This window comes from Diadema setosum, chromosome 9 (genome assembly GCF_964275005.1).
Source record: "Diadema setosum chromosome 9, eeDiaSeto1, whole genome shotgun sequence".
Lineage (NCBI taxonomy): Eukaryota > Metazoa > Echinodermata > Echinoidea > Diadematoida > Diadematidae > Diadema > Diadema setosum.
In genome coordinates this window covers 30,656,114-30,678,942 of record NC_092693.1, presented here as the reverse complement: position 1 = coordinate 30,678,942, position 22,829 = coordinate 30,656,114, and the positions used below count along the sequence as shown (strand labels likewise).

The 22,829-nt window shown below is 38.5% G+C and overlaps 1 protein-coding gene across 1 annotated transcript in view; it reads right to left on the bottom strand.

The window, feature by feature from the left end:
• Positions 1-3,778: 3,778 nt before the first annotated feature.
• LOC140233296 (scavenger receptor cysteine-rich domain superfamily protein-like) overlaps positions 3,779-22,829 on the bottom strand; it is a 31,397-nt gene continuing 12,346 nt past the window's right edge. Inside the window, exons 4-12 of the mRNA XM_072313406.1 lie at positions 22,262-22,467; positions 16,472-16,699; positions 13,619-13,732; positions 11,648-11,852; positions 10,923-11,050; positions 9,754-10,089; positions 8,952-9,275; positions 5,676-6,011; positions 3,779-4,942 (exon numbers count right to left, since the gene is read on the bottom strand). Coding sequence (XP_072169507.1) covers positions 4,728-4,942; positions 5,676-6,011; positions 8,952-9,275; positions 9,754-10,089; positions 10,923-11,050; positions 11,648-11,852; positions 13,619-13,732; positions 16,472-16,699; positions 22,262-22,467 — 2,092 coding nt within the window. The 3' untranslated portion in view covers positions 3,779-4,727. The remainder of the gene's footprint in view (positions 4,943-5,675; positions 6,012-8,951; positions 9,276-9,753; positions 10,090-10,922; positions 11,051-11,647; positions 11,853-13,618; positions 13,733-16,471; positions 16,700-22,261; positions 22,468-22,829) is intronic.

Here is a 22,829-nt window from a genome sequence, read left to right as displayed (position 1 = left end):
AATGCTATGACTTCAAACTCGATTTTCACGGCTTCGACAGTACGCGACTTTAGGACCTTTTTGTTGTAGCGGGTCACATATACTCTTTCACACATGATTGTTTGATTGATGATGCTGCAGATAAACATACTTTCATTAGAGTTCCTGAGTACAAGGATAGATTGGAAGTGTTTCTTCTGTCACACAATGTGAATCAAATCATGCCATTCATTACATGTCATTAGTGTAAAAACCATGTTGTATAGAGGAGTTTCACGTGCATGTAGTCAAAGCTTGAGAGTTAAGTTTAAGAATATAAAAGGAAAGAAGGCACATAGATAACAGTACTAACAAGATGTGTCTGAAGTATGCATGTTTACATTAGAAACAAGATGAAGATTGAAATAGCAATGATCTGTGGATTGTTCAGCTATAGCACTGATGAAGTAATGTTATTTTCAGCCTGCCATCAAATTTTCTCCCCAATATTCAGCTGCTTTAGACGGCATTTAATTTTCATTTTATGTCAACTGAATGTTCATGAACACACTCATGCCTTGCTATACATTATTCCTGTGTATAGTTTATGCACTCATGTCCAAAATATGTACATGCCCACATACAAATGCACTGGAAAAGGAGTTTACAGCTTACACAAAGATGTTGATGTACAAAGCAAATCATCAGTGACATAAAAATCTGATTTGGTTTACACAGGCTTTTCTATGAGAGTATATCTATACATGAGTCACAGAGTTTTCATTGTTTGTTGTTGGGTTTTCTTTTGTTTGTGGGAAGGGGTGTGGATTTAATGTCCACATGTAAGCTGAACACACAAGGGCACATCTCTCTGCTCTTGTAGTCTAAAGCGTTTTAATGCCATTTTAGGTTTTAATCTCATATTAAAGGAATTAAATGCAACAAATTAAATACATAGTAGTTGCTTCCTGTATGCAGTGTGAGGAATGTTGAGTAATTCAACCTATTGATTACATAATATGTGTATGCACATTGACTACAGATTCACACTTAGTACCGGTCATATTACTTCAGCTTCAAGAATTTTTTTCTTCAGATTGTTGATGCATAATATATTACACATTCACTCATTCACATAAAGTCACTACTGAATATTAATAAACAAAATGTAATTTGAACATGTACAGTACATGGTTACGATACACTAACGCTTGCTTTCCACCACAAACTGAATATCACACATTTTGTACACCTGCTTTATGTTGGTGGTGGTTGTTAGTGGCGTTTTTTTTTTTTTTTTTTTTTTTTTTGGGGGGGGGGGGGGGAGAAAACATTCCCACATACTGGTATTGACTTCAGAATTGCATTTATGCATACATGTAGTTCCAGATGATGGAATGTTGACTCAACATAGTTCTATAATAAGCAACCATGTGATTGTCAATCATCTATGATGTTTTTAAAATGGTAACAAACATCACAACATACAGAACTGTACGTAAGTCTTAACGTGGACATTTTCAGCATATCCACAACATAAAAACAAACAAGCAAAAGGACAGACAAACCAAAACTTGTCAAATTGTTCTCCCTTGTCCAAAGGAGCATTAAAAAAAAAACCAAAAAACAATCTTCTACATTTCTAGACGATGAAAACAACATTTTTTAAAGTGAAAGAGAAAGTTGAGATAATGGAGTGAGTTGTTTGACACAATGTTTCCTGCAATTCATCCAGAATTTGTGACACAAAGGGTATTGCACTAGAATTTACATAAACAAGAGTTACAACAGTGCACAGACATTTAGCTCATAAAACTGTAGGTTCATTGATTAAATGGTAATAAATACAGATTGGTTCCTTTAAACTATTGTGTGCACCACACAAGAATTTAGAGACACTCTAGTGTCATGACAAACAAAAGAGGTCACATCACACTTTCTGTTACAGTTGTACTGGATTACTATTTCTGTGTTTGACACACATACAGTGTATTTGCTAAAACCAATAAGAAACACGTTTGGTGTTTGGTGTTAGAAATGGGCAAGCATGATGGTTCGCGCTCTTTGCAAATGAGGTAATGCACGTTTCTACCCTGGCCATTCATATCAATTAAAAAAAGAAAAAGAAAAAGAAGCTAATTGCCTACTGGTTCTTTCCAAACAAACAGCACCTTTGATTCTCATGAAATTTGTTACGCAATTCAGAAAAGTACAGACAAAAAGAAGATTCAACATGCTGGGGGAAAGAGGCAAAGTTGACATAAACACACACAATGAAACCCAACAAACTGGGTCAAACAACACACACTTTTTAAAGCTCTGCGTTTGTGTACCTGTCTACAACACATAACACAGTTCATTAGAGACATACACGTATAGCGCAAATTTCTAGCTACTGCAAAGTCAGCCATACAGCATTTTATTTACTTTTCTCCAGGATGAGATTACATTTTACACACAATGTCTATGGCAAGCAACTCGGCACACAGAAATTTTGTTGGAGCCGAGAAATAATATAAGGATTTAAAAAGATAGATAATATCTGGGGAATCTCCAAAGCGCTGGTTGAACCATTATCATTCAACTCTCCTGGTCCCAGCCATTTTGATTCCTATACATGTACATGCCACCACATACATGTATCATGGATTCACAGGGTGATCCACAACATGAAATTTGAGCAAGTCGCAAGCTCCACATGTGAGGATATTGCAGAAATTATGTGCCTGGAGAGTACCTCATGAGTGCACACAGTATTTTGCGACTTATTTCCCGTTGTGCTGCTTACATTCCATTTTCTGACTCACGTTCTGTGCACAAATTTTCTATTAAGTAGTTAGATGTTTCTCAAGTTTTGCACATGTTTGAATACATCTCATTTTGAGCATGTTACCAGTTTTGGAGGCTGTTGCATAGCATGTGCTGGCTTCTGAGGATATTGCATAAGAAATTGAGCATGTTGCAGCAAAATACTCAAACCCTCATGGACCACCCTGATGGAATATGCCTAAAAATAACAATTATACACTGAGGAAGGCAGTGTCAAACATACTGGCCATTCTTAAGGAGTACAGATATTCGAGGAAAAAGAAACTTCCACAAAAGTCCTACAAATTTCAAAATGACAAACGCATTTAATACCAAGAAATTAAATAAATTGCTCATTGTATGAGGTATATAATCACTATTAATCTGATTGGCCATATTTCTACGACAAATATATACAGACATCACACTATCAGTATCACTTGCTTCTATCATCACATAGCAAATGCGTGCAATGTATCTTTTTAACCAGAATGACATCCATCAAGAATGGACAGGCACATTGCACTGGCAGTGAAAATTGAACACATTTCATGAATTTCCACTCCTGTAAAATCTCTTTATGTGGCCACCGATGTTTTCCCAATTTTTGAAAGTTTGACAAAATTGACAACAAACTGGCATATATCCCTCTTAAGTTGGAATTTTGTTATCATCTATTGTGTGGTTTTTGTTTTTGTTTTTTATTTTGGAGGGGGGAGGGGTGCACTTAACAACATATATTTTGTACTTTATCCCTAAAAATCACTAGCATCATATCAAAATAGTGACAGAGAAGAACAGGTTCAAGACAAATTAAACCATGACTTACACAAAATGAGGAAGACTAGTCACATAGAAGAAATTGATCAAGATGAGAAACGAATTAATCAATTTTAGATTATGCAAAATATTTCAAAATTTAGACAAAAACTAGCAAAATATTAAATCAATTAAATTTCATTTCAGTTTACAATAAACAACCCATGAATGGTATGCATATATCCTTACCCTTCACTAATATTTATGAAATATAATTTCATCACATAATTCTTTATTTGTTCAAACACACAAGATATTCTGCACCTCACACACTGCACTGTTTCACCAGATGATCTGGCACACGAAGACACTTCCTATGCCACATTTTATGTCAACAGTACAACTAGAATTTCTACTTCAGGCCACACAACCATGTCTCAAAAGAATTATGTTGAGTGTCAAAAATAAGCATATCATCATATAGAATGCAAATTTTTCACCACAACAGGGTTCTTCGTACGTGTACAACCACAAGTAATCGTATCAACAAGTCAATATTTCTCAACAGTTTATCTTAGACATATATCAGAGCACTGCTCAAAGGCAATAACTCGCCTTCCCTGCATACCCGTCATTTCTTCAACCTACCCTCTTTATACTGTAACACTCCTGAAGAACCACACATGTCTGGTAGCTATCAGGCATGCTATTTGATTATCAATCTAAACCTAGTGGATTCTTATTTTGTGCATCTACAAACAGATCAGTGGTACACTAGGATATTGCCTCTATGCTAATACGGCTTGACATATACGCGAGTCACTGAATTTCATCTTTTAAAATACAATAAGAAGAGAATTCAAGTTAAGAAAGAATGAAGTAGAACAAATTTGCAGTTACTAAGACATCAATCAAGTGCATGATTTTGATGAAACTATTGCGAACCAATGGAAGAGTTAGTTTAACTATTTGCTTCGTCCAAGTAGCATATGAGGTCACCACCAGTATCAAATTTTCATAAAAATGTGTGAAACTTCCAAATTCTACAACTCTGGTTTTGTTACTTTGCCTGATTTTAATGGAACGTTATCATCCATTATGCTTGATCAAAGTTTAACATAAACATGGAGTTACAAGTCACTTCATTCATTTCAAGGCAACATTCCAACCCCCTCTAATATTCATGTGGTTAATGCAAACGTTCAAATGGCTGTGCTGGACTGCTTTGTTCCCTCTGTTCCAGCGTCTGACTGAGCGACGGTGTTGTAGTTGGCACTGTTGGATTGGTCTTGACTGTCTGAGCTCGACGCGCAACATCGCACAATTAACGAGGTTATTGATACCAGGGCCACTAAAGCAGTAAGACCAATGGACACCATCTGAATGATGAAGCGAACATTTTTCTTTGGTTTTTCCTCTGCAAGTGAAGACAACATAAGCAGAAAGAATTGTAAAAATTGATTTTTCTTCTTTTTTTTATGGTGAGGGGCTAATTTCAGTGAGCTTTGCTTTGATTTGATTAAGTATTGTAGTACAAAATCAGGTAGCTCCAAAAATGTTTCTGTGCTGTTACATTTCGCTTTAGCTCCAGCTCAGGACAATATTTCACAAACTTTCCACATAGCAAAATATTGCACAATGATTATCCTTTCTTTCTTTCTTTGGACAGTGTGTTCAACACTTTGGGGTTTCTTTCTTTGGAATCCCTTCTTTTTTTTTTTGGGGGGGGGGGCAATCATTACTCAAAGCACACAAAGGGTTAATCTGATATGTTTAGACACTCTCAGTAAGATGAAATCACGGGATTCTCATACATTTACTCAAAATGTGTGATCTTATAATCATTCAAGTATAGTTAAATGGTTTTGTGTATATATTGTGCATATCTGGCTTATTTTTCTTCAAGTGAATAAAACAATAAAATTTTGTCAGGCTGAATACATACATGTACACAATACATTTAAACAGACAGAAACATGTAAACAGCACATCAAATGTCTGGACAGACAACATACAACAGAATAAGTACAGCGATCAGCACAAAAGCAAAGTGCTCAAGGACTCTATGTGTAAAATAGGTTCTTGCTGTTTGGTAAGCTGATACACACTGAATTTGCTCCTTGCTATTAAAACCATTTCTAAATACTCACTCTTGGGAACGACTGCCTCACAGTCCAGTAGAGCGATACCTTGCTTGTCACACCCCTCCAAAGGAAGCTTCTCATTCAGAACAAACTTGCACTCGGACAGATTGCCCCTTGCACTCTGGCTGCAGTTGAAGACGAGCGGTGAGGCACTCAGCACGGTGGCGGGCCCTCCAGCCGTCAGATTGGTGTTGGCGGGGTCGTGGCCGAGCTTCTCGCAGAACGCCTCGCTGCTGTGGCTGCCCAACGAGGAGAGACAGAGGTAGCCCCAGGATCCGTTGTAGAAAACCTCTGGCCTGCCGAATGATGACGATTCCCCGCCGGCAATACGTGCATTGAAGTCTGATGGCAATGTGACGGGAGAACAGTTGCAACTGATTGACAAAATTGCCCTTCATTGGTAAACATATTCAAGTAAACACCAATTATTCAATGTTTTAGTAGAAGCTATGATAATAACCATGGTCGTACATATTCAGGTTGGATTAAAACCAACAACCTCCTGATTGCTAGACAGGCATCAAATCCACTAGACTACCGAGCTTCTGCCCAACAGCCAGTGATGGCTTTAATCCCTGAATGCAGCCAGTATTATGTGTTCTGTCAAATGAATGATTCTTGCATCAAGTTGATTTTATTGCGACTGATTGACAATTTTAAAGATAATATAAAGTTTTGGTACCTCAAAAGTTTCCCTGAATTTCCTTGTCTTATTTTGTGTTTCAGGTTAAAGTACCTTTCATATAACTAATACTGTGAGACTTACTCGCCCCAAAGTGCTCTCATGTCTTAGTAATCATGCAATAATGGTTTCGTACCAGAGCTGTTAGTTTGACTCGCCGCCGTATGGTGGCGAGGTAGTACTGTACACGTATTGTACGAAACCATTATTGCGTGATAACTGCGACCAGAAGCCCCATACGCATAGCTAACTGCGACCAGCAGCCCCATACGCATAGCTAAATGGGGCTGCGCATTGTAGCATTCAGGATCATGACAGACTATAGTATCGCGGGTCAATATCAACTTAAAATCCAAAAATTTCTTCAATTTGAAGACTTACCAGTTAAGTTGAAGTATTGAAAACAGGCTTCGGCAACGTTTGGTTCTGCCAATAGTCGATCCTTTCTGTTCGAACTGATGACTGAATGTGACTCGGTTGAGAGGACCTTGGGAGAGCTACACTGAATACTACGGCCAGCGCATGCGCACACATCACATGCGCACAAATTTCAAATCCATGAACGGATAAGATGTCTGTGTGCGCATGCGCTGGCCGTCAATTCAGTGTAGCTCTCCCAAGGTCCTCTCGACCAAGTCACATTCAGTCATCAATTCGAACAGAAAGGGACTATTGGCAGAACCAAACATTGCCCGAAGCCTGTTTTCAATACTTCAACTTAACTGGTAAGTCTTCAAATTGAAGAAATTTTTGGATTTTAAGTTGATATTTACCCGCGATACTATAGTCTGTCATGATCCTGAATGCTGCAATGCGAAGCCCCATTACGCTATGCGTATGGGCTGCTGGTCGCAGTTAATTGCATGATTACTAAGACATGTGACTCGGTCGAGAGGACCTTTGGAGAGCTACACTGAATTGACGGCCAGCGCATGCGCACACAGACATCTTATCCGTTCATGGATTTGAAATTTGTGTGCATGTGATGTGTGCGCATGCGCTGGCCGTAGTATTCAGTGTAGCTCTCCCAAGGTCCTCTCGACCGAGTCAAATTCAGTCATCAGTTCGAACAGAAAGGATCGACTATAGGCAGAACCAAATGTTGCCGAAGCCTGTTTTCAATACTTCAACTTAACTGGTAAGTCTTCAAATTGAAGAAATTTTTGGATTTTATGTTGATATTTACCCGCGATACTATAGTCTGTCATGATCCTGAATGCTACAATGCGAAGCCCCATTACGCTATGCGTATGGGCTGCTGGTCGCAGTTAATTGCATGATTACTAAAGACATGAGAGCACTTTGGGGCGAGTAAGTCTCACGGTGTTAGTTATATGAAAGGTACTTTAACCTGAAACACAAACTAAGACAAGGAAATTCGGGGAAACTTTTGAGGTACCAAAACTTTATATTATCTTTGAGGGTAATTTGTCAATCAATTGCAATGAAAATAGCTCAAAACAAAAATCATTAATTTGAAGAATGGTTCTTGTGTGTTTTCTGCTTCTTCTGGCATTATTAATCCATCGCTTCCAAGATAGCACAAATTTCAATGGGGTTAACACAAGGCACACCATGTTCCAGCATGAAAGGGATTAAACTTGTTTGTCTACAAAAACTAATAGCTGGCGATGATGTGACACATCATACAAATACCTGCGGCAAACCTGGCTGTATCATCGTGGGTGAACTGCTGTTCTCGTTTCCATTGTTCATCAGATTATAAAGGCAGTGTTTATGCAATAGATTTGCAAGTCAATGGAGGTATCAATGTCATGTACATGTACATGAACAGCACTTACAGGTCTACCTGATTTCACTTGCAAAACATCAAACACTTTGCTCACTGTGTATTAAATGGATGAATGATATATGCAGTGCTATGTATTACATCTAAACAAATCTCACCCTTTATGCATTAACATGAGAAGAATGTACACATGATATTTGCTATAATTCAGTGACTCATAAGCTTAATTTCACAACAGTGGCATTGCTGCTTTTTTCCACTGCTTGCCATTGCTAAATAATCTGCTAAAAGAATACATTTTTTAATCTATGCTTCCTAGCATTCTTGATTGGTAAAAGACTTTCTTGTCACTAACCATCAACACCGTTTTGTGATTATGTTCTTAAGAAGTTGAATCAGAATACATAGATGGGAAGTAATGCACCTACATAAAAACTCTGATAATTCTACATAATGCAGTTTTATGTTCAGCCCAGTCATAGAATTCATCATCAATACATACTCCACCTAGAATAGATCACAAAGCAGAAGTTGACCCTCAACATTCTGCAATTAAGACACTACCACCAAAAATGACAACCAGAATGACTTCCACCACTCCAAAATCAAAAAGACTAACAATGACGGTGACAACAAAGACAACAGAGGACTACAAAACCTGAATTTTCACACGCATGAAACGTTTGCAATTTTCGCAAGGAACCAAGATCTGCAAACAATTCATAAAAAGTTGCATGCTGTGACAAAAGCGGTTGACTCCAATTCGCTAAAATTTTGTGCCACAAAATGTTTCTGGTTTTACAATCTGCATTACTACCCTACAATCCTGAAGCAACAACAGTTTGCAAACCTTGATAGTTCTGCACCGACCCGGAGCAGTACACGCCAGCCAGTTCTCCGGATGGGCATGACCCCGGCGGGCCCTGGTGTGGGCAGTCTACAATGTGGCTCTCCCTCTCTGTACACGCCACTCCCGACATCACCACGGGACCCTCGGAGCTGCCGTAGTCGCCATCCCACTCGATGCCGCCCCACTTGCCCAGCATACGGCAGACCACAGCCGCATCATCATGCGTAAAGCCAGTCCGGCAGATCCCTCCCCACTGTCCATCATACCCAACCTCGACTCTTCCTTCATACTTCTCAGGTGAGCCAACAAGACGAACTTCATAATCTGCTCATGAAACGATAAACAAGAAAAAAAAAAAAAAAACACTTGCGCCACATGTCATGTAAGCCATGCATAGAACTCACTCATTAATACATCTGCATCTTGTCACAAGCTATTATGCAACAGTTATTCAACTATCACTTTACGAATGACTTAAACATTCGAAAAAAAAAAAATTACCATCATTTAGTTTTGACCAATTTGCTATAAAAAAACCCAAAAAGAAAATCTTACTTCTAAAACCGCAAGCCATGTAAAAGACTAACATTCAGAAAACACAATCCTAAAATGTCTGCCACAGACTTATAATATTAGGTAAAGCAATAAATCAGAGTGATTTATTGAAACCTGTGTTCTTTACCCTTAAGAGTTGAAGCAAATAGTAGGCCAAGTTGATGAACATAGCTCAGTTTTATTTCTTTACAAGACACTGCCACTGACTTCTTTGACCTTGTAAAATTCAAATTGTCATTTCGTTCACCTTTGGGTGCTCGGTAATCATTGCCGCAGATGACACTGGCAGTCTCGTCCGATGAACAACTCACACCTTCGGGACCAGTAAAGCTGCACTCACTGAGAGCACTCTCATTCCCGTAGCAGACAACGCTGGACATGTACGACGTCCGCATATCAGATCCAAAGTAGGCCAATCTGGGAGCTGCCACGGCCGGTTCAAAGCCAAGCTGGCGACATAGCACATTACCCGCTTTCAAGTCCCATGTACCACTGGAACACACAGCGCCGTATCGATTGCCAACAGCAACCTCCACCCTTCCCTCATACTCTGTCGTTCCCTGAACCAAGCGCACATCAGAACCTAAGGGAGAGAGACAGAGATTGTGAGAAAGTATGGATAGACCAATCTGCTCAGCATCTCAGTGAACCAAATTTCAAAGTGCTATTCATTTGTAACTATTCTTATGCATATATTTAAACAAAGGCAAAATAGATGACTCATGGGACAACCATACACAGCAGCAAAGATGAAACTGCGACCTCTACAAGCATGTCTCATTGTGCATACTGATAAAAACCAGAAATTTTCATGTGCATGAAATTTTTGCAAATTTTGTAAGACAAGATTGCAAGATTAAAATGCGCACAAAAAGTTCTTGCCTACACCAGTCCGCATTGAATGCCAGTGGTAATTCGTTAAAATTTCATGCAGCGAATATTTTTGGTTTCATAGTTTATACTTGACGTACATATTCTGATCAGATGACCAAAATTGACAGGTAGTCTTTACAAAAGGCTGAATGATTTTATGTTATACCGTGTCTAGTGGTATATAAGTTTAGTGTTGTCATCTGTGTAGATCGTTGGTCTCCATACACACTTATGCTTGCTTGCACACAGCATACCTATCTAGGGCCAGCACACTTGTAGGTTAACTTTTCCACATGGGTTATCTATTTAAGACTACCATAGCAGGGTTCGAAATTGGCGATGGTCCGCTGGCCATTGGCCACCCGAAATCACGTCGGACTAGCTAAAAATTGAACAATTTTCAAGTTACTAGTCCGTCTGGCTAGCCAAAATATTGCTTCAGTGTCAAAATTGATTCTAAGTAGTCCGCCTGGCTAGTTAAAAAAAAAAGTTAAGTGCGACCCCTGCATACAGGTGGCATGGGAGTGGTCAGACTGTACTCACCTAACGGCACAAGTGTCTCATTGGTGCATAGGATGGTGATGTCATAGTCTCCGAAGTAACATGAGGATTCCCGTATCTCATAGTGACAGTCAGCAAGGCTGGTTTCATTCCCAACACAGGTAATATCACTGGGAGACAATAATAATCATATCAATGTAATCAAGCTTCTTTAACTCTTTGCGTGCTATGTTTGCACACCTCACTCAATCGACGGCTTACCATTTTCGCATATTTTGCTCAAGAACAAACAGCGCACAAGCCTACAGATTAATCACGATATACATCAGTACATTAGAATGTTATAGCCATAGCTTTGTCATAAGATTAACATCACAGCAAGCCTGCAGTTTTTGCGACAACTTTGCTGCAATGCATTTTTAGCACCAGTGCTTCTATAAAAAGTAAAATGACTTTGAAAAACATTACATTTTCCAAATAGCGCTCAAGTGCTGCGGTCTAAGAATGATGTGGCAACACACAGTGGGTGTATACCATGGCACACAAAGAGTTAATAGCATCGAGATAAAAATCACTCATCTGTCATCACTTATGGTCCAGGCCTAGCACCAATGATGAGAAAATATCTGACATTAGGACAACAAGACCTGATTTAGGTGCAGAATCAAGGGTCTAGAAAGGCTACCAAGACTACAAATCATACCATCTGTGTTCTGCGGAACACACACACATACAAACAGAAATTTGAAAACATCAAATCAACTAACTCATAGATTGGGGTAATGCCCTTCCTTCTTGACAGTCTATCATCTCTCATCAGAAGATGGCGGTACCCCAGCTGATGGCAGATAACTGTGGCTACCTCCTCAGCAACTTGGTAGCTGCAGGTCAGGCGCCACCACTGGCCATGGAAGGAGACCTCCGCCAAACCCTCACTGGGGAACTCCCCCTCCACCAGTCTGACTGTGTCTCCTATGGAATGTGAAAGTAACCACCAAAAGTGCAATGTCACCATTATTATAGAAGTAGGCTTCTGCTTTAAAAACACTCCTTGATCTCCATTGACTTGTATTAACCCGTTGTAGACGGGTCCCAAGAATACTCGCGCAGGTGTCTATGGGAAATGCGTGTTATAGCAAAATCAGTCCATCCTCAATGGGCGTAAATTATACGTTTGTACATCATTTGTGACCCGCTACAACAAAAAGGTCCTAAAGTCGCGCACGGTCGAAGCCGTGAAAATCGAGTTTGAAGTCAGAGCATCATAATTGGTCAAAACTTACGATTTTCTGATTTTGACATTTTATTGGAGTCTGACATGTCTTCTATCATCTGTCGAAATTTTTAAGCAAAATGATGAAAGGAAAGACCAAAAAATAGCGTTATACTGGGCCATGTTTTTTGGCGTTTCAATGAAACAGAAACTGGTTCGAAAATTTGGATTGAGCGCCACAGATAGGCTCCGCCCCTAACAACGACCGGAGTGATCTCATTGGTCAGTTTGCTGCGTGCCGCTAACCGAAGCGTGAAGCTCGCACACTGCCAAGTCGACTGGAGCGTGCGGGCGGGGTGCGCTATGCCCAGCCGCTTTTCCTGGCATCCTGGTCACTGATTGGTCGGTGAGGAGACGGCCGACGCTGTGCTTGAATGAGCATTTCGGGGGTTGCTAGGGTTTACCTTCTATTGTCCGTAGGTGAAAACTAACTTGCGTGTCCCTTGATCGCGATTGCGTCGCAAGGAAAACTTTCAGGGCGCTTTTTTCGAAACAGTGATTTCCCAGACGTCTCGACATGCTCTCTTTTAAACATCGATATCTCCGCAGCCGATTATTTTCATAACATGAGTTATATATCAATCTAAAGCAGAAAGATTAGGGAATTTTGTCATGCAATTTTCAAATAATCGACCTCGCCCGACTTTAGGATCATTTTGTTGTAGCGGGTCACATTTTATCTCTCACTATGTTTCATAAAATTCTTTCAGTGAATTATGACGATGGTCACGACCTTCGTTGTGACTTTTGACCTGTAACCTTTGGGAGAGAAGATCAGACAATTTCATATTCAACAAGCCAGATAATAATTTAATCCACATTGATTTCACAGGAATTGCATTTCTAAGAACTTGATTTACAAAATCTTTTCTTCTTACCTTTTGACCATGTAGCATAACATTTTTGAGACGGATTCTTTTTTTTTCTTTTTCATTCCTTCAACAGATGATATCCCAGATTCAAACAAAAGAGCTGTGGCTGTTACGGTTTGTCCTTGAACAAAATTTGATTTCATTTCCATCATGTACTTCTCCAGTTATTTTAAGAACCTTTGAATCAAACACAATGTATTGCAGTACTGGTGTATGTAGTTTGCAGTGTTCAGTCTAAGAGAAGTAATATGGACCTGGAACATCAAGGTACTATCTCATATCAATCCAAATAGACTGGAAATTGGCTTTGGTATACAGACTGCACTACATAGGATAAAAATAATTACTGTAAAACAAGGAATATTCGCATGCATTTTAATTTTGCGAATTTTGCGAGAGCCAATACTTGCGAAATTAAAATGCACATGAAAGTTCTTGTCTACACTATACACACTGAATGTTAGAGGCAACACGCGAAAATTTCATGTCATCAAAAAGGCTGTCGGCTCCAATTCGCAAAATATTGTGTTTTACAGTATTGAGGGAAGTCCATGTCGAACTGTAAGCGTGACATTGGTCAACAATGAACTCACCCAATCTTTTCCTGGGCTGCGAAGTGCAGTTCACAGTTGCAAAACTGTTACCAGACCCGCAGAGGGAATAATTCTTGAAGTTGACCATGGAGAGAGAACAGTCAAGGAGGTCATCTGTCAATCAGAAACATATGGAGAGAAAAGGGGAGAGGGAGTACCAAAATTGAGAAATCTTCTCTTCACAGTCTCATTGTTCATGTTTTAGCAGCAAATCATCCCAGAAAAAAAAAAAGGTTCCTTCTGGTACTTGTTCTCTTCCTATATCTGCTCACATCATTACAAATGGCAGCTACCTTACTGGACATATCTTTCTGCGAACTACGGAACAAAATCACATTGGGAAGCTCAAAAACATATTTGAATGAATGAATGAATGAATGAATGAATGAATGAATGAATGAATGAATTAATGAATTAATGATTTTATTACCAAATTTAAGTTCAAGTTTACTAGTTTACAATAACAGATAATTTATACAATCATTGAGAATACAATAGTAATAATACAATTAACAGGAATACAAGACATAAAAGTATAGAATCAAATTTATCAATAATATGAATATGAAAGTACAAACATATCTACAAATTTGGTAAAAGGGTCCAACAAATAGCAACGCTAGTGGACGTTGCCCCTTGAATACAGAAGAAGAATATATAATTTCAACAAGAAAATTATTTACATTTATAAACAAGTGTATTTACACTACGTACAAGATTAACATTTTGAAATTGATAAGTAGTATACTTACATTACTAGAATTGAAGTTTTTGCTTTGTGGATTACAATAAACAAATTTATTCCAATTATGTGTATTCTTCCAAGAAATTCTTCTTGAAGACTTTACAAAATTTTTTACGAGAGGATGTAACGTAAATCAGTTGAAAGATTGTTCCATATTTTAACACCTGAATATGCTATTGATCGCTTCCCTAATTCTGTTCTGACAGTTTTTCGTTTAAAATTGCACATTTCTTTGTTTCTTGTTTTGTATGTATGGTCAATATGAGAAAAATAATACGATGCTTTATGAGGTAGGTTATCATTCAATAGATCATAGATAAATATTCCAATTAGGTATCTATGTTCCTTAAATACATCCAATAATTTTAGTTCATACAATAAAGGTGCTGAGTGATGCCTGAAACTTTGGAAAGTTATCACTCTCGACATTCTCTTTTGTAGAATTAGAATAGGATTTAAGAAAGTTTTGTTTGTTCCGCCCCAGACCTCCAATCCGTAGGTTATGTGAGGTAGAATAAAAGCATTGTATAACAGTAGCAGTATTTGTATAGAGATGAAGTGTCGTATTCTGTACAAAAGTCCTATTTTTTTGCTTAAAACAGTGCATACATTATTGATGTGTTTCTTCCAATTAAGTTTTCATCAATACAGATTCCGCGAAAAGATATTGAATCAACTGACTCTAAAACGGATTCGTTAATTGACAATTGACCAAATATTTCAATTTTTCTACGTCTGCTTTTGAAAATCATATACTTAGATTTATTAATATTAACTGTTAGCTTGTTTGAATTACACCATGCAATCACATCTTTTATATTCTTACTAACATCTGCTAAGTTTATATTGTGCTCATTTGTATTGAAAGTATGAAAAAGATTAGAATCATCGGCAAATAATCTAAAATTAAAATATGAAGTTGAATTGGGCAAATCATTAATATAGATGAGAAAAAGTGTTGGACACAAAACAGATCCTTGAGGAACACCACACGAGATCAATTTATTTGAAGATATGCAGTCATTATAACATACAAACTGTTGCCTGTCTTTTAAATAATTCCTAAACCATTGTAAAGCTAAACCTCGGATTCCGTAATGTTCAAGCTTTTAAAGAAGAATTGTATGATTTATCGTATCAAAAGCTTTTCATAGTTTAGATCAAATTTGAAATGATTTTTGTATGATTTACGAATACATATACACATATAATGACTTGATGATAAGGGAGAAAGTAGATTATAATGCATTGTGTGTGTGTGTGTGTGTGTCTGTGGTTTTTTTTTTTAGTAGTAGCACATTCAGAAATTTCTATCAATTTTTATGACGAAAACTGCGAAGTCTTTCTTTTTAAATTGCAATATCTCTATTTGTTTTTTGTCATGAACTGATAGTAGATTCACATCAAAAATTTGCAATGGAAGTATGCACCATAAATGGGAACAGTGCTGATTTATGAAGATAAATGTTGTTTTGACATACAAAAAACACATGCAAAAGCTAAAAGCATGCTTGTCTGATGGGTATGAGATCAGGTACTGTAATCTGACTCCTGAGCCATATGTCCTACCCCTATACATGGCACTGATCTATGATAATGAGCATTGTCTTGCCAAAGGATAACACACAGGTAGATGCTAAAGATGCAAGTTATGATGGGCATGTGATCCGTTATTGTAATCCGACTCATGAACCATATGTCCGAACCCCCACAAAAAGTTGGTATCAAATTTGTGGAGACAGATGAATACAGAATATGAAGGCACAGTTTGATACCATTCACTCGAAAGACTGAAACTCTTTCCACTACTGGATTGGAAGAATACCATTACGATACAAACAGAGAAATTTCCCAAAGCATGACAACGTTGGTGTCTCAGAATAATGTGGCACACAGGGGATTTCCACCATGGCACATAAAGAGTTAACAACAAACAGCTGCCTTCAAAAGATCTCATAGATTCTCACCTGCCACATCAGTAGCACAGCATTATTTCTTTAGTATTGTTCCTCCTAGCTGTTCCTCCTAAAGCAAATTTTCTTCATAATTAGTTGATGGGCAACACATTGCACTCAATTATTCTCTTTAATATCAAAACTTTGCATTACCTTCATAGCCAGTACATTCTGTAGACAAAAGAAGTCCATCAGACGGGGCATCGACGTCGAAGTCATCAGCATTGGGAATGCCGAAGGCGTAGTCAAAGCCCAGAGTCCTGCACGTCGTGTGTGCATCTGCCAGGCTCCAGTCTGAGGTGCACAAGGTGAATGGGCGGCCATTTTGTGTCACCTGGACGATACCTACTTGAGGTTCAGAGCTCCCTGTGAGCATGATAGCTGAGGGAAAGGCATAAAAAGCAATGAAATCACATTCAGAACTGCCTTCTCTTTATCCATTTGTGTACAGTGGAACTGCATCATAAAGAGGTTGAATACCACAAAACCGTCTTACAACAAGGTCCCCACTTTTTTCTCTTTTTTTTTCTGTTTGTACCCTGAAATAGTGAGAAACCTGATATAGTCAGATATCGCTTATCTGGCCATCCATTATCCAGATTCTCTGTTATCCAGACGTCGAATGGCTGACATTTTTTTCTGAAATATTTTCGTGTATATTCCGTGCTAATTCTCACAGAAAATAAACACATGTTCAACCATTATCGTGTGAATACATGACAGGACATATTCCAATCATCGCAGCGAACTGTAACTTTTAAGTCAGTTTGTGAGACGATGTCAAAGACTAGTGTCGCCCTTGTCTCTGGCACTGAGTGCATAGCAGTGATTACAGTACAATGCTGCAGCAAAATTCAAGGAGTCGCAATATCGATCTCATTGTCGGTCAATATTAATCAAACAAACAATACATGATGGAACATGAAGGGATACCCTACGTATAATTTCATTTTATTTCTGTATCGTATGAAGTACGAAACATGACAATGATCATGATATTAGTACCTAAAGTTGGTAATATGTGTATACCCCCAGCATGACATGCTAGAAAGTGCTGTATTTGAGCATATCCCTCCTATGATTAAACATAGGTTTTGAATTATATCTATTTGTAATAATATTTTTACTCCAGCTGCAGAAGCCAACATTGAACAATAACCTACCAATGACTTAAATAACATACAGAAATCTGATACCATTCACTGCCAATCTATATTCATTCTTCTCTTAGTCTCATGAAGACATTTCTTTCCCCCCCCCCCCCCCCCCCCAGCCTGCACTATCTGGAGCTTCCGGTGAGTGTACCGAACATGGAGACCAGAATGCTAATCAGCAGGAAGTGGAGTGAAAGAATTGTAGGTGTCAGTTTCACTGCAGTCACCATGGGAATGATTTGTGAGAAAAGAGATATCAAATCACCAATACACAGGGGAAAACTGTTGGCTATAGTATTATAGATTTGCCATTATCCCCAAGCACAATTAATTTTATGTGATACACACATCATAACTGTGAGCTACTGCATTTACCATATATTTTGCAAGTATAGCACTTGCGAGCTGGGACAAGTAAAACAATTTTTGGAATCATTAAATTCATGAATTGTGAGTTGCTAATTTTGAAAAGATCAGTAGACTTGAAATACATTTCCAAAAGTCAAAACATCTTAAAATATACTGTCTGCACGTATGCTACTGAGGCTGAAAAAAAATGCTGTACTAATGAGCTCAGAGGGTTTCAATGATGAATATATACCAGGTAGTCTTATTAATCCTCCATGTGTCACATTTATCTTCTGTCCATGGGTTTGTGTGTGAGATTTGTGCACATTTGACTCATTGACATAGAATAGGTTAAGGGTGTTGCAATGTAGCAATCACCACTGACATTTTTGTGTTCTGAACTTTTCATACTTTCTTTTCCTCATTTTTTTTTCCCCGTAAGTACTGGATCTGTCAGATTTTTAACCATCCACAAGATCTGGGTGGATGTTGTGTTTGTTAATTAAAAAAAAAAAAGAAAGAAAGAAAGAAAGAAAGAAAGAAAAGAGGTTTACTGAACAACCCGCATGCCATACATGTATGTCTTCAAGCATGCACAAAGTATAAAAGTCTCTAGCTTATACCCCTTTCATATTGGCCAAAAACACGGCACGTCCTCCAGAGGACGTGCCGAGTTCATCCCAGACCATTGTCAATATGAAAGCTTGACTCGGCGTGAACACAGCACGAACAGTGGATGAACACGCCATGCAGTTCGTGCTAAGACCGTCCTCTGGAGGACGTGCCGTGTTCGTGCTAGACGCTGTCAATATGAATGGACACGGCATACAACCGGAACCGGAAATCTCGGATGAATACAACTGCGAGCGCGCGCTAGTATGTATACAGTTACACGTGTGTGGTTTGTTAATGTACAATGACCGTTTATTTATCGCATATTATATGCCATGGCAAATTGTTTGAGCTGACTTGCACGAGAACAATGAATGATTAAATAATACAAAAACAAAATAAATATGTGTTGACGACAAAATAATATAGTTTATGTTTCATTTATGTCTAAATAATTTTTACACTCATTTCACGTGTAAAATTGCAAGGCAATTAGGTGCGCCTGTTTAGAATTGGGTCAGTCTGCGCTAGTAATTAACATGATTACTGACGACTGCCATCAGTGGCTATACATATACTGTACTGATTGCTGTCAGCTGTAAAATGTATGTATTGTTGTAATGCATTCGGAAATATTCATGGATGCGGCATTTTGGTGGACTGCCAGACTATCACTTTCCTGAAAAAAGGTGCGGGAAGCTGGCCGCAAATAATCACGGAACCGTGTCCTGAGCAGGTTGCTATGGAAATGCGTGCCGAGTTTGTGCCGTGTTCGAGATCAATATGAAAGGGTACCACGGGCTGTACCTCGTGTTTACATAAGGATCTGGGAGGGCAGTCACGCCGTGTTCCTCCCAGACTCGAGTCTGGCATGACATCCGAGGATGCCAATATGAAAAGGGTATTAATACACACACACAAAGCTTTTGCCATACTGGCTCAATGGGACAGGCAGGAAGCCAAGAGGATCGAAATATTTGTTATTATATACCTCATATATAGATTTCTCTCATCTGATTGGTTAAAAGTGGAGTCATGAAAATAGCTGTGCCCCATTTTTGATCAAAATGACGTCATGATTTACTGTGCCCGGGGCATAGAATCAACTGTGCCCTGTAAATAGGTTTGGAGACAGTCGCAACCCCATACACATAGATCACTCATATGTACGCACCAATGATACGACCGCAGCGCTTTCGATCAGCGTTGATTACGAGTGCTGTAAAAGAGACTAGAATCTATATTTTGGAATCTATATTTTCTGTATATAAAACAAATAATGACAGCTTGATATTAGGGGCACAGTTAAAATTATGTAGGCCCTCGGTGATGTGAAAACCATAACTATGCCATCAGCTTCGCTTCGGGCATAGTTATGGAGTTATGGTTTATCACATCACCTTGGGCCCATAATTTTAACTGTGCCCCTCATAGCAGTCATTATTTGTATACTGAACAGATTGGATTTGGGGAATAGCTGCCAGCTGTAAGCTTTGTTTTGATACATACTGCAGTCCCGCTTCCCCCCACCCTTTCACTCTCACTCAATTAAATCACTCTTCCTTCCTATTCACATGATCTTCCTTTTTCTTTTTTTTTAGCTCATCCTCTTCTTGCTACCTTTCTCGTTCCACATGTGAGAGTGAACATACTTTAGGGAAGGCTTGGTTTGGCTAAATAAACAAAGTCTCTACGGTGTCATTCATGTACCTCACTCTTAAAGGAAACCAAAGCCCGAAGAGAAATGTGGATTGAGTGAAAGCAGCAACTTTTATTTAGTAGAACACGTCAGTGAAAGTTTGAGGAAAATTGGACAATCGATGCAAATGTTATGAATTTTTTAAGTTTTGGTGTTGGAACCACTGGATGAGGAGACTACTTGACTTTATGACATGTGTGGACAATATAAAGAAAATATAAAGCAAATTCAACATGCTTTCAATTTTCTAGCATAATGGAAGAGCACTTGACTAATGTACTTTCAGAAAGCAGGGGGAATAATTATTACCCTTAACATATGTCAGTATCAAGTTGATGGAATGTGTAATTTTCATGAAAAATGGTGTTTTTTTTTGTGGAATTCCCTTTACATTTTTTTGTTGTTGTCCACAGATGATGTCATAACCTCTAGTAGTCTCCTTATCCAGTGGTTCCAACACCAAAACTTTAAAAAAAAAGAAGACTTTTGCATCGATTGTCCAATTTTACTCAAACTTTCACTGATGTGTTCTACTATTACGTTGCTGCTTTCACTCAATCCACATTTCTCTTTAGGTTTTGGCTTCCTTTAAAGTGCGGTTTTGCTAAATTGAATTCATACTATGATAAATTATGTACCCAGCTTAACACCCCTCTTTCTACCTTCTTCTCTTCCTCTACCTCATTCTCTTTCCCAATGGACGCCCCCCCCCCCACCCACCCACCATCCCCCTTTTTACTGATTACCGTATCCTATCTAGTAGACTGCATGGACGGAGATAGATGCTGGGAAGAAGGATATGGCAAATTATTTGACATCATCTATTTTCACCTATACTGTTATGTTTTGAATGCAAAGATTTATATATATTCTTTCTTTTTATACTCTGAAAATAAATGAATTGAATTGAATTGAATATTAATGTATTATTACACTCTGTATAATTTGATATCATTTACTGTACGAGTTGAAATTTTCGCGTACAGATATTTTCGCGAATATTGCTACTTGGAGGACATTTTCGCGTGTTGTTAATTTCGCGGTTGCGAGGGTCTAACTGACCTTAGCTATTTGCGCGTTGTTATTTTCGCGTGTTGTTATTTTCGCGGTTCAAAGGCGATTCGCGAAATTCGCAAAAATAAAACCACCGCGAAAATTTCAGCTCGTACAGTATATCATATATGCCAGTTTAGGGTGAATTTCTGTATATTGATTTAAAGGACAAGTTCACCTTCATAAACATAAGGATTGAGAGAATGCAGCAATATTAGTAAAAAACATCAGTGAAAGTTTGAAGAAAATTGGACGATCGATGCAAAAGTTATGAATTTTTAAAATATTTGTGTTGGAACCGCTGGATGAGGAGACTACTAAGGCTCGTGATGTCATATGTGTACAACAGTATAAAGAAAATGTAAAGAAAATTCAACATATTTTCACTTTTTTCGCATAATAAAAGAGCACTTGACTTGCCTCTTTCTAAAGGCAATGGGAATAATATTACCCATAACATACGTCAGTAACGAGTCAAGGGAATGTGCACTTTTTTCAAAAGATGAAATTTTGTGAAATTCTCTTTATACGCATGTGACATCATACACTGCAGTAGACTTCTCATCCAGCGGTGACTGCACAAAAACTTCAAAAATTCATAACTTTTGAACGGATTGTCAGATTTTCCTCAAACTTTCAATGATGTGTTCTACTAATATTGCTACAATCTCTCAATCCTCATGTTAATGACTTCCGAGGTGAACTTGTCCTTTAAACAGACAATGAATATTCGCCAACTCTTGGATGTGTACTCTTTATCTTGGGCAGGTTGAAGAATGTACTGTATACGGTGAATATTTCGCGAGGTTTTTATTTTTGTGAATTTCGCGAGTCAGCTGCTATTCGCGAAATTAAAAACACGCAAAAATATTGGCTCTAATGCCGATATGAATATGATGTACACGTATACATTTCTCCGTTCAGTACAGGACTCCACGATCGCGAAATTAACCACTCGCGAAATTGTCGGAAAATTGCGATTCGCGAAAATTTAGACTCGCGAAATATATGGCGTATGATGAATCTGTGCAACTGACAATGTCGCTGAGATTTATAAGGCTTCCACACTACAGGTACCTGGCATTGGACCCGCACACTGCACACCAGCAGTATTGATGATACAGGTGTTGTTGTACTCCGTGCCAAAGACACAGCCAGACAGTGATGCTTCCGACCCCGAGCACGTCAGTCCGTCTAGGTACGTATTCACGGATGGAACGCCAAACTCTCGTAAAGTTTCCAATTGAGATGTTATGGCTGTCACTCCAGAATAGCCTAACTGACTGGAAAAGCAAAGACACAAAAGACATATTTCTACTTAAAATACAACATGCAGGGGGAGAAAAAGAGGAAGAGTTCCATTCAAGCTGAAGCAAGTACAAGATCTACAACCAATTCTGTTATCATCCAAATTGAAACCTAAACTGAAACCCATATTCGGTCTAAATATTGGATTTGGACTGAAAAAGACCAAGTTTCCAATGAAGGCCTTGGATCATGATTGCAACAAAGATAATTCACATAATGTTTGGTACCCTACTGAAACTCAGTGCTGTTGAAATGATGACACTGATGTGGTGGGACCACCTTGTGAAAACCATACAGTTTGATGGAACTAGTGTTCAGAGGTTTGCCAAAACTGACT